Consider the following 13,330-nt stretch of genomic DNA (forward strand, 5'->3'; position numbering starts at 1 on the left):
CATCTCCTCTGTAGGAGGGATGTGCTTCACTTTCAGCAGCCTAACAAAGAAAGTTTTACTCTAAAGCAAAAAAAAAAAAAAAAAAAAAAAAAAAAGCAGGGAAACTAAAATTCACTATTTTTGTTTAGTCTAGTTGGGAGAATTAACATTACACTGGGGTACTCTTGGGTCAAGCCAAGCAGTCAAAGCCACTAGAACCCAGGATGGCTGAGATGGGGAGTTAAAAGCCTCTTATACCCAGCGCAACAAAACAGGCTGTCAGCTTTCAGCACCAGGATGTCTCAAAAAAACCCATGGCTAACAGCTTTCCAGGGAAACCAGGGCTATTTTGAGGACAGCAGAATGCACACATAGTCACGATGCACAAAAAAACATTTTACCACCCAAAGACAAGGCAACTTTGTCTTGCCAGCAACGTGTGATTCACAGTTAGCTGAGATCCCATTACCTTGGGGATGCCGTGCCGTTCATGCCACGGCAAGGCAAAACCATCGCTCCCCTAACAGGGGAATCTGTATCCACCCAGTGCTGCTGCAAAGGCAGCGCTACACCAGGCCACAGCAGAAAGGTTAGAAGGGTATTAAAAAACCCAATGCATTCGATCATTGACAAAGGTAGGCTGGGGACAAAGGGATGTCACCTCCTCAGACTGCAACAGGAGAAGTTGGCAGCTACGGGCGAGCAGAGGAGTTCACCAGACTTTCTTGTGATGCATCAATCTAGTTTGTCCACAAAACACCCGGTGTTGGGCAGGTCCTTCTCGTCCCATGCGGGCTGGAGAGCCCAGCCCCTGTGGAGAAGCTGGCCAGGGCGGCGTTGCTGTAAAGCTCACGAGCTACATCATTTAAAAGCATGTTGAAGACAACACTGTAGGAATGCCTCCAACCTGCAAACGGTCTGCAGTGTCCTTCAGCTGACAGATGGGGCTTCCAAAGCGACTGCACCTTCTGCCTCTCCCTAGCACCACGAATGTCAGTGATGCCTCGTGTACCTGCCTGCCCAGCACCATCCTGCACAGGGTCAATCACCAAATCATCATCAAATGGTTTGGGTTGGAAGGGACCTTGAAGATCATCTAGTTCCCACCCCTGCCATGGGCAGGGACACCTTCCACTAGATCAGGTTGTCCCAAGCCCCGTCCAGCCTGGCCCTGAAGGGGCCTCATGCCCTCACTGCGATGAGCTGCCCACAAAGAGCCTGTCACCATGGCCATCGGCTCCTTCGCACGACAGCTCACAGCAGAGCCCACAGGTGCTCTCCCACAACAGCCCGTCAGACGTCAGGCTCTAGCTCTACAAGCTCATAGCGATCCTGCAGCAGGGAACAACAAGCAGCAACGCTTCCCCGTGACCTGCTGCCCACCAGAGCCCCCACAGGCAGGCACACTTTGAGCCCCGGTGCCCAAATGCCCCATGGAGGAGAGAAGGGAGAATCCCAGCTCTGAAGAGTTCCCCAGGGATTGCAGGAGGGTCCTCAAACTGAAGCTTCTGTGTCTAATTTCTCTCCACTGGAGGTGGTTTCTTAACTCTCTGGTTATCGGCCTGGAGGGTAAAACGAGGGTTAATGCCCACGGGGAGGCTGGAAAGGGTGAGGGAGCACCGAGGTGTGATGAGCTGGGGCACTGGGCAGATTTGGGACAAAAGATCAGAACACACTTACAGCACTAAAGCAATTTGCTCACAAGGGAGAAGGGTGATTTCTGGACCCAGATTAAACATACACCCACACACAAATCTCTCATGCCCATCAACCCTCCCCCCCTGTCCCTTGACATGCCTTCCCGGCAAGCCAACGCCACATCCCATCCCAGCCCTACAGCCACTCTGGGCCCAGATGCTTGGTACACAGAGCAGCAGGGTCGCCTGGCCAAGCCCGCCTGAAGACATCTGCTCCAGAAGCAGCTACCGGCAACACCTCACAGGCCTGCAGCCCAGGTCACACTTGCAGCCAGCTGAGCAGCGTGACATGCCCCAGCCTGCACTACGCTCCCTGTAGCCCCCAACACAGCCTGCAAACCCGCTGCCACCACCACCAGTAGGGCACCAACTGGAGAGGCAGCAGGATTGTGCATGAGGCCCAACACCACATCTAGGGGTTGACCTCTGCCTTCCACGGCGCCCAGCTGGCAAAGGACCCAAAACATCCTTTGTAGCTTCCCAAAACATCCGTGTGAGGCTGGGGGTGGTTTTCTGGTTTCCCATCGTGTTTCCTCTGCTCCCAGTAACTGCAGGGCCCTTGGATACTGGTGGTCTTGTGCTCCCTCCTGCCTTCTGCGTGTGGTGCGCGGTTTAGTCTTTCCAGGGATGGAGGTGCCTTAGACTACACAACATTTGGATGAAAACCCAAAGGCACGTGGTGTGTGAAATACACGTCTAAAACGTCACCGCACAGTGAAGGCTGCCAGTCTGGGGAGAAGCCTAAAGAATACTGGTATATTAAAAAAATGTGCACAATAAAACCCCCCCAAAACCCCACCGTGAGAAACAGCCACAGGTGCTACGCAGCGCTGAAGCCTATTTTAAGCCAGCCCAACATTTCTGCCAGCTGCTCCAGAGCCTGACTTGAGAACCTGACTTCAGTGCCAAGTGCCTGGGCCAGGCTCGGTTCATCGCGCCGCTCACCCGGGCTTGTCCCACGTATCCCCGATATGAACGACTCAATCACAGTGAGATCTAAAGGAAAATAAATTAGTCTGTCACATTTCTTTTTCAGCTACTTTTGCATCCTCTTAGAAAACCAGCTTTCTCTTTGCAAAGCAGCCTGTTTGTGTCAAAGGAACAGTAGGCTGGGAATAGCTTGTTTGGGCTTTATTTGTTCCACCCTGCAATGTTTGGAGAGCATCTTTAGCCTCCCACGTAAATTCCAAGTTTCATTTATTAAATACCTCACTGGCATTTTCTTTTTACTTTCACACTGCTCCTTTAATATTACGTTTGACATTCTAAGCTTTACGGATGGCAGCAGCAGGAGAATGGGTGGGCTAAAAATAGCCTGCCACAGAGACGGGAGGCTAGAAATAGGCTGGTGAACAACAGCAGCCCTGCCACCCTTTGCCTGCCCCCACATTTTGGGAAATGGCAGCATTCAGGAGACGGGAAAGAGCGAGCTCAGGGTGAGCTGGTGCCTGTGGAGCCATGGATGCTCCAGCCAAGCAGCCCAGGGATGGGGACATGCATGGGGACGGGATGGGGGTCCCTGTCCCAGCTCACCAAGGGGCTGCAAACCTCATCGCCTCGAATAGGGCTGTGAGAACCCGTCCCTTTTGGGGCTCAGTGCTAGAAGGGGGTGTGTTAAAAATGAAGTGAGAGTAGTTTGTCTTCAAGGGTGCTGTGGAAAGTGCACCTATGCCTAACTCTGACCCCCAGCCAGCTGTGTGTCACCTCCAGCCACTGCACCGGCTCAGGGTCACACACACGTGCACAAGCCCTCCTGCCCCTGCCTGGGTTTGTTTGGTAATTAATCTGCAGACACATCAGCAATATGATGAGTCAGTCCCAAGACAGGATTATGTCTCATCTCCTCCCTCGTGGGCTGCTTTTAAAATTAGTGCTCTAGAAGGAGTGACAAGAAGAGAATGCTCCAAGCATTGTGGCACCTGGATCGTGCACCAGGCAGGCGCAGACAGCCGGGAAGAATCTATTTTAATTATGCGCCACACCAAAACACCAACAGCCTATGCTGTTTCTTTTGCTCCTTGTGCTGTTCCTCATGTGTTTTCATCCTGTTGCATCCTCCACATCCCCTTCACGCCCTGCTACGAAGCATCACACAGTGCGCTCTGCCCCACTGCTGGCACCGGCTTTGCCAGGACACACCAGCACCTTGCCAGGGCCATGCCGGGCAGCGCTGATCTGCACCAGGCAACGGCCAGCCTTGCTCCAGAGAGAAACCCACCGTGTGAAATCACTAACCTACCAAGTGGGACACGACACACACCCACCCGCCACGGAGCGGGAGGAAAACCCCAGAGCATGGCACTGTAGCTGTAGCTCTCCCCTCCCAGCTGATGATCTTACCTAAATTAGATTTAAATTCCAAGCATTTCTAATTGTTGCTGGGTCTGTCGTCGGGATGCTGGGATGGGGGTGGTTGGGGTTTGTTCTTTATGTTTTAAGGCAGATGAACCAGCATTTAGTAACTATATGGAGGGGAAGGAGCCTCCCCTACAACCCACGTGAGGTATCGCCAGTGGCAGGAGACCCTGGGAGCAGGAGCGGCTGGGGAAGCAGCGAGGTGCTCAGACAGGGCAGCGGCAAAGCCGGCGGCACCCATCCGAGATGGAGCGAGAGGCTTCCCGTGGGACAAGGAGAACTGCCCCAGCCCTGCCCTGCCATCCCACCCCTCAGTTTGCCAAGGGGACCCTCACTTTTGTCTCGGATGCCTACTGCAGTGAGGAACAATATGAGGAATATTATTTCAGTGCCCTGGGAAAAATTAGCAAGTCAAATATTGAATCAGGCCTCCAGCATATGCCAAGGAGATTGCTTTGATCTTATCCACACTAAAAGCTCTATTATTGAATTTAAAGTCTGTGAACACATATCAGACCAATATACAATGCATATCTGAATACACATTTGAGAAGCAAAGGATGTTTTGACAAAGGGAAAAAGAATATTTTAGCTCAAAATATCAAAGTTACTGCATCAATTGAAATACGAATGCCCTTTTTCATCCAGCTCAGTGGCTTTACTGACAGGGCGACCCACAAACCGGGACCCGACTGTTGTTTAGGAGAAACTTCATCAGGGTCCGGCTCCTGGCTTGGGCCTGGGTGGGAAGCGATCGCGGCTCGACGGCAGAGCCACAGCTTCCCAGGGGACACGGCCCATCAGGCAGCAGCACCACGACACAGGAGCTATTTCAGGAGCGCGCTGCCTGTAGCAGCTGCCCAGTCCGCTGCCCTCCTCCAGACCCCGAAAGGCAGCCGGCAGTGGCTGCCACGGCTCCCCCGGGAGCTGGGTGGGAGAAGGAGGGCTTCTCCAAGGCCGGCGCAGGAGTGGAGCAGGTTGTCTGACCCCATCTTCAGCCCTTTGGCTTCCCACACCAAACATGCTCCGGGGCGGCTGCCTGAGCCTGCTGGCAGTGCCTGCGCTGCTGTGGGGACAGACACCTGTGCTGCTGGCACGGGGACGGGAGTGGGGTCCAGGCTCAGCACCCTGCTCCCGTGACCCCTCTGCTGTGCCCGGCACCGCATTCAGGAGAAGGGTATCCCCCAGGGCCACCACCCAGGCATGGCACATGGCTGTGACAAAGGGTGAGAGCTCGCTGCTGCCGACACGCGCTGCCGAACACAACTTACCATTTTGTTATTGATTTCGTGGAAATGAATTTCACAGACTTTTTCCACCACGTCTTCGTTTTCAAAAGTTACAAAGCCAAATCCTATTTAATAAAGAAAGAAAAAGGGGAGGGGGAAAGGAAAGTATTAGTTAAGTTGAACAATTTCACTCCAATAAAGCATTACTTAGCCATCGGGACTCCAGAAAACTTTCATAAAAGTATGCATGTGTAAACACACCTGCTGTCTATGGAGCTGCTGCTGAACTTATCACAGACTAATGGAGGGAAGAAGCATTGTCTCGGGGAAAATTAATACGGTTCTGTTCCAGCTCTTCCATAGGATTTAATGGGGAATTAAAACCTCCTTATGGATTTTTTGATCCATCCTGCAGAATTTAATGGATAGTTACATCCCAGTTACACGATGGCTCAGAAACTACAATGAGGCCATATTTTCTTTTAAACCTTATAGGTTTTTAAGAGCAATCTCTACAAACCCAATTATATTTCTATGGAACCATATTGATTTTATCTCTTGTTTAATTCCATGGGACTTCTCCATTAGAGCTGACTCATTACACGGCTCCAAAAAATAAAAACCCAGGAAGACAGAAGATGATTCCTCATTTAGCCCTGGCAAAGAAAAAAATACCAATGCTTCCCCAAACATGCAGCAGCACTCTGTTTCCACCTGCTCTGAGCAAACACCAAATGTCCCCGCTGCTGTGTGCCTGGGCGGGCAGCACAGCCACCGCAACTCCGTCCTGCGCAGGTGCAGCCGGCCCCGCGGGTCAGCTGGGCTCCGGAGGTGGTTATTTGTCCCTTTCTTCCTGAATTACTTCCTCTAATACCTCATCAGGACATCCTGAGGCCTCCACGAAACCATTACATTTAAGGCCTCTGATCTAATCATTCCTCTCTTTTCTCTGCTTCAAAGGAGCAGTGGGTTGGGGCTGCTTTAGGGCCGTTTGATGCCTGCTGCCTGCCTGTAGCCGTACACCGCGTTTGCTCTGCCGGGGCCACACTACAGAAACCTGGCAGCCCACCACAGCAGTACACAGGCATGTTCCCTGCTCCTTCCTTTAAAAAAAAAAAAAAAAAAAAGTATCAAGCTAACAAACAAAACCCAATCTAATGCGCTATGTTTCTGGCAAAGGCTCGATGAGTCAACATCGACACCAATTAAGCTAATGAAATCTTAAAAATGTAACAACAGGATGAGCTCCATCCCCCAAACCACACTGAAAACTGATGGACCCAACACTGGTAAGACGGCACGTGATGTCTTCACAGCACCAGGCTCTGAGTCCAGCGAGCTGGAGCGTGGGCATCCCCATTGCCAGCCTTCGCCCCGGGCTGGGGCAAGGGGGAAGGAGGATGGAGGGGAGCCCAGCGCTGCCCGGTGTTACTCTCCACAGGCGGTTTTGCCCAAGAGCATCCCTCTGCTCAGCCACGCACCGCACTAACGCCGTTTGGTCTCTGCTGACTGATGAGCCGGCTCCCATCTGCTGCCAGCCGTGTGTCTGTCCGTCCCGTGGCGCCCACCCCAAGCCCCAGCTGGGGGGCACACAGCAGCGAAGCCGGCTTTGCTACTGACCCTTCCCATTGTGACTAGCACCCTCCAGCATGAGCACCGTGCTGGCACCCCCTGCCCCCCCAGACCCCCGGCGCCAGCAGGCACCAAGCCACCAGCAGCTTCCGTGCCGGGGTCCCAAAGCACCACTCCATCCTTCCCGACACACGCTAGATTTGCTTTGATGGGGTGCAGCACAAAATACTAAAACTATACAGGGGTTTTGGCAACCTACGGGTACAAGATACACTTGGCAGGCTACAACATTTGAAGCTGTGAGGAGCATTTCAAGGTGAGGTCTGAGCAGCTCCCAGACGCTTGTTTGGGAATGCACAGTACGTGCAGCAATAAGGAATGCTCCCATCCCTCTTTGGACCCTCTTATTGGGGCAAACCCCACCAGAAACAGTTTCTAGGTCTCCTCCGAGGCACGACACACCATCCAAGAGTGCATCAGACTCAAACCCAGCGCTCAGAGCGCTATTTTGCTTTGCACTTAAAGCATGTAGCAGCTTGAAGGATTTTACTTAACTAAAGTCTTTCATTTGCCTTCTAAATTACTCCCTCTAAATCTACCTTAAACAGACCTGTAGTTAAAACTAAATTTTTTGTGGTTAACTGGCTGAATACGGCATCCCAGGAATCCTGGAGCACACTGCATGGGCAATTACCGGAGCTGGGAGCAGCGTGTCGCCAGGGACCGGCCTTGCCCAGCGCAATGAGATGGCCAGTCCGGGTCTACAAGCCATTAATTGTTTGAGCACCAGCAACATCTTCATCATTAGTAACTCATTAGCAAGTACTGTAGTTGAGGATTTCTCTTTCAACTTTTGTCAGGTCTCACTGCCAGGATGGAGGAGAGAGGGAATTTAGAGGAGATTAGCCTTAATACACGTAACACTGCAAGAAAGCCCACTGTAGTCATTACACATTTGGATTTGGAAACACGTTTCCCATTCTCATCCCACCCCATATGGCTTAAATACAGCTTTATCAAGAAATTATTTGTCTAATTAAATCAGATAGCTACCCAGCTTTCTGCATTTACAGATTTTGTAACAAGAAAAAAATAACAATCCATAGGTGTCAACACTCATTTGCAGGTTTTTAAAGGATCAGTGCCACCTGGCACAGGCCAGCCCAGCTGGTTTGGCACCAAAGCCCAGCCCTGGTGGGTTGGTGAGGGACCCCAGCGCCGCCCCCCGTCCCTTGTCACACCCAGAGCCCACGCAGGGTGCTCCAGCCGGAGCTGAAGGCTGGCAGCATTTCACCTTCACGATTACCGACACCTTCAACTGATTGAGAAGCAACCAGAGGATTTTAATCTGCACATATACAGGCACTTAAAAATCCATAGGATGCTAAATCAAGGGATGCTATGGTTCCTGAAATGAAGAATCCCCAAGAGATTGTATACCCCAGAATTAAAAACTTCTTAAAAGTGGCGGATAATGGATCCTTTTTTCTGGTTTCACTTCTTGAATATCAGATTCCACCTTTTAGTAATTGTACACACACAAAAATATTACTGCATACGTGCCTTATTAGTTAGCATAATGAATACATGCTCATTTTTAAATTACCAAAACTCTCAGAAACCTTCCTGGACTAAACAGACAATTATTTCTTCTGAGAGGTACTAAAAGTCAACAAAAAAAGGGTTCTCAGAAAGTGTATGAAAAAGATTAACACAAAACAAAGAAGGCTGTTTAAAATGGTGACATAAATAGGATTCCGGTTGTCAAGGAGCACACATTTTAAAATGAAATTATACTGCATCCTTCTGAATGAAGCTATTATTGGAAGCTAACAAGCTCTATTTAAGAGATAAGCATTTAACAGAGTCAAACGGTTGGGTTTTTTATTCAAATGAATAAAACTGAATATTCATTTGAATATCTTTTCTGTAAAAGAAAAGACAAAGAAGAGGGAAAAAACCAGATGCCCCCCGCCGAGCACCTCCAAGCCAGGTGCCACCGCTGGAGGAAGCCCAGAGGTGGCCTCCAGACCTTCAGGTGATGCCCCCCGTTAGCATCTGCTCAGGGCAAGGAGCCGCTCGCGCTGTCCTGCCGCCGGCTGAGGGCCGGGGGTCCCAGGGGTGGGTGCCAGGCCAGGCCCCAGTGCCAGGGGCCTTGCTCTGCCTGCGGAACAGGCCGGTGCCCAGCTCCGGCTGGCTGCCGGGGGCCTGCGGGTGAAGGAAGGAGACGGAGGAGGCTGTCCCACGGAAAGCTGCTCTGCAGGTGCTGTGGAAGGCGGCTCAGCTGGGACCAGTGCTGGTGGCCTGCTGGCACAGGGTGGTGAGTGCCGCCTCTGCTCTGTGCCTTGTCCCCCCAGCGCCCCAGGGGAGCTGCACCGCACCGGGCACCCCCGCCGCCCTCCTGGGCCCACCAGCAGCGGGAAGCAGCTGGAGATCTCCCATCCCATGGCCCCCACAGCACCTCCCTCCCGCCCTGTCCCAGCACCACAGCCGTGCTCAGGCCGCTCCATGTTCACACGGAGATGTGGAGGTGCCAAGGCCTCATCTCAGAGGGATGGGGATGATGGATGGGGCTCAGGGGCTCTCAAGGATGGCAGAAGGGACCCCCGGGCAGGTGCCAGGGAGGTGCCCCCCACCCACCCTGCTCCCACGGCAGGTTTCGGTGTGAGGGGGCTCACTTCCAGCCCCCCCCTGCCGTGGGTCTGCTCCAGCCTGGTGCGGCCACGGAGCGGCTCCTGCCTCCGGCAACACGCGGTGGGCGCTCAGCAGAGGCTGCTTCTTCAGGTGACTTGTTTTACTCACCGGACTTTCTGTGTCTGCTAGTTAGAAGCTAAGACATTTGGGGGTCAATTACCAAAGGATGCAGCTGCCTTCAGCTGAAGCAGGACAAGGTGTGGGCGCTCAGCACCCTGCAGAGCAGCCCCTGCGGGCGGCTGCTTGGCACGAGGGGCCTTTGTTAACAGTCACTCACACAAGGGGCCTTTTCACGAGGGAACAGACACACTTGAATTATTCCCGGGGAGGGGAAATCCGGGGAAACACATTTCTTCATGCAAATCAAGAGTCTCAAGTACCCAAATGACCCTAAGTTCCCCCGGAAACGCTTCCAACAAGCCTGTAGATGCCAGCCCAGCCCCCTCAGGTCCGAGGGCACAGGATGCATCCCCCGAGACGCCTTCGCTGCTCCAAGCAGCCCCCTTTGACCCAGAGCCTTGTTCGGCCAGAAGAGCTGCCCAGGTCGGAGGGTGGACGGCTCCGTGCAGCAGGAGACAGCTCAGCTGCAGCGCTTTCTGCCACAGTATTCCAGAAATAAGGGAAATGTTCAAAGAAAGTGACTGAAACCATAAAAAGATTAAAATAATTAAAAAAAAAACCAACAGCAGAAGCCATTAATAATATTAAGAAGCCATACAGAAGATATCAAATGTCAGTGCTCCTGTGTTCTGCATTTTGTTTTTTTCACACTTGACCTAACTATATTTCACACCTTTGTTGTCACTTGAGAGGTTTTATGTCAACCTCGGTAAAATATAGCTGAGATGACGACACCACTGCGATGAAATATATCCACTCTCCCTTGCTAGTTGGCAGCAACTTTTCCACAGCCTGAGTTTTATCTGTGTGTACAGTGACATATATTGCAGCTGCGTTTGCACACACAGAGGACGTCGCTCATCGGCAGAACTACATGGAAGCAGCTGAGTGGGTTAGAGGTCTCACCCTCCCAAGCCCGTGCACGCATTAAAGCGAGGAAAACAAGGTGATCGCATCCTGTGCCAGAAAGGTTAAACCTAGGCTAACACTGGGGTCAGCCCCCGAAGGGCTCTGGTGGGCAAACCAGGACCACTGGCCACAGGGTGCCTCCCACCTCACGCAGCCAGGGCAGTGCCATGGCTGTCGGCACCTCCGTCACCAGCTTGCAGTCCAGCACCTGAGCCCAAACTGCCTTCACCAGTGGCACATACACCACCGCCCTCTGCACCGGCACCGCTGCTGGGGGAGGAGGCTCTTCCGCCACCAGGAAAGATGCTCTGGTGGATGAAGGCATGGGAACAAGACCTGGGGGAGCCGGTTTCAAGTTCCAGGCTGTCTCGGGGTCACCTGATGATGTGTCGCCAACCACTTCATCTCATCTGCATCTGCAGCACTCCTCTTCACCCACGCTGTGTCTGTATTGTCTGGCTGGACCATAGGGTCTCTGCAGCTGGGACCGCCTCTCACCGCAGCTACAGCATGCCAAAGCACCAGAGAGCTCCTTGCTCGGTTCTGGGAAGTAAGTAATCACTGAGGCTCTATTGTGCCTGCACAATAATCCCAAAGACCAAGGGCAGGAGAGAAGAGCACAGAAGGAGAAAGGAAGAGATTTACGTGGTCCACATCATACCAATAAGTGATGCAGGCTCTGCTTAAATCTCGCTCCTGCTGCTAGGCAAGAATAACCTGGCAGTCGCCTGCTGGCGCTCTCATTAATGCAGGATCCGTCTCCTCTTACACATGTAACGCGCTCCCGCGGCACCGTCCCGCTCCAGGCTCCCAACCCAGCTGCCACGGTGGGAGCGTGGCCCTGGGTCCCTGGGGGTCCGTGGTCCCTGGGGGGTCCACAGCCTCCAGCGCAGGCGCTGCCTGACGAACGGCTGTACTGACGGATGGGAATATCCAGCCTGACACCCGCTGCAGCACACGGCATCATAATGAGGAAATATTAGTTCAGGCTGCATTCCCCTTTTGTGTTAGGGCTCAGTACCTGATCTGCTCGTTTGTGTTTGCTTCATGCCTCTTCTCCCCATGTTTAAGTTACTTAAGCTTTGAAACAGAAAAGTCCAGTCCTGCTGTGGCATTATTTATGCACCTGCCTTCTTGTTTGTACCAATAGCTTTGGCAGCTGGTCCTGTAAACTGTAACAAAATGCCTTTCAGAAAGTAAAAAATAATTTAAAAATTAAGAAATGTGACCAGACAAGCCAGGTATAATAACATTAAAGCCCGTGTCAATTAATTTTTCCTCTTCTTGATAAACGAGCCCCATTCCATCCATTAATTATGAAGGAAGAAATAAGAAAAGTTGACACTAGTTTAATTTATTTTCTCAACTTGCCTGGTCATATTTCTCCCTGTTGCAAAGCTTTCTGGTGCTGCTGGGAATTGCAAGTGGCTCCCACACAGTCGATGCATAGATTGGTGTGAATCAATACCATTCTACTTTATTCACACATCCCTTGTAATCAGAGGGGAAAAAGTTACTTAGTAAGCTACCACGCATCCCAGACTGCCAAGCCACCTTATAAAAAAATAGAAATATAATAAACATGCAGAGAAGGGGCAGAGAGGGGGGCATGAAACCAAGTCTTGTAATCACCATCACTGGGGCTCGTCTTTACAGACAAACAGCATGAACCAAGCGGAGCGGCTGGGACATTTTAATTGCTCAGACAGCAAACCATGTATGTTTCTAACTTCTTGCTGTCTGCGAAGGTAATTCAAGTCATTATCCTGAGAGTCTGGGAAACAGAGACCTGTGGGTTTCATCCTGCCTCTGGGAAAAACCATCTGTTTGTTAGCACCAGAACCCAACAGCCAGGACCTGAAAACTCAGCCCCGACTTCGCTACCTTCTTATGTTGTGTCTTTGGAGAAATCACTTAAATCTTCCTTGTGGTCCAGGTCCCACGTTTCCTCCCCCTCCGCTTTCTAGTCCCTTCCTCAAAGTTTTCATCTGACATACTGCAACTCAGCTCGTTAAAGCTCAAAACCCTCTCGGATAAAAGCTGCCGATTCTAACCTGCTATTTCCTCTTATTCCAATTTCCTGTGCTGCAGGCACACAGAAGGAGAGGGTTTGGTTTCCAGAGAAGCAACTCTCTCCCAATTCACAGAATACAGCCTTAGTCTGAGGTGCACATGTCTCAGATTTTACCTCCTTAGCTTCAAGGAAGGGTTTGCCGGGAAAAGCGATGGCCGCACCTGAAGGTACCACCTGAAGACACCTCCTGCTCCAGGGAGAACCAGATCCCAACCCACCCTCATGGCAGCCAGGCCAGGAGAGGGATGCACCAGGAGGGGGAAGGAGAAAGAGCAGGTTAACACCTCTGGTCTAGCATAGAAAACATCACCCTCATTGACCTATAAAGTGTGCTGCCTAGCAGTGCTCTGGTGAACGTCGCCCATCAGCACAGAGCAGCCTACACATCCATTTGGGGCTCATCTGCACCTCGGGTTGGGTATGGAAAATAGTCAGGTTCTCCTGGCAGACAAGGGCAGGTATTTAAAGTGTCAATATATACTCCATGACATGAGAGTAAATTCTCAAAATTAAATCAGCAGACAACTGCCTTAGATCAAAACCTCCATACAAGGTGCTAGCGTTTCAATACCCGCGCCGCAGGAGGGCAAAGAGCCGAGGTCAGCTGCGCAGCTGGATAAAGGGCACCAGTGAGAGACTCCTTTGCTTTTGTTCTGAAAAGCTGCAAGGCCGAGGCTCCTTGCTCCGTCCTCCCACGACCG

General features: G+C 51.8%; 1 protein-coding gene across 19 annotated transcripts in view; it reads right to left on the minus strand.

Moving 5' to 3' along the window:
* The window catches only part of MSI2 (musashi RNA binding protein 2), a 251,201-nt gene that overhangs the window by 48,926 nt on the left and 188,945 nt on the right, over positions 1 to 13,330 (minus strand). For all 19 annotated transcript variants that reach the window (XM_040578309.1, XM_040578264.1, XM_040578217.1 and 16 more), the window contains one exon: positions 5,303 to 5,385. In XM_040578309.1, the coding sequence (XP_040434243.1) occupies positions 5,303 to 5,385 (83 nt within the window). The remainder of the gene's footprint in view (positions 1 to 5,302; positions 5,386 to 13,330) is intronic.

This window comes from Falco naumanni, chromosome 1 (assembly GCF_017639655.2).
Source record: "Falco naumanni isolate bFalNau1 chromosome 1, bFalNau1.pat, whole genome shotgun sequence".
NCBI classification, from domain to species: Eukaryota; Metazoa; Chordata; class Aves; order Falconiformes; family Falconidae; genus Falco; species Falco naumanni.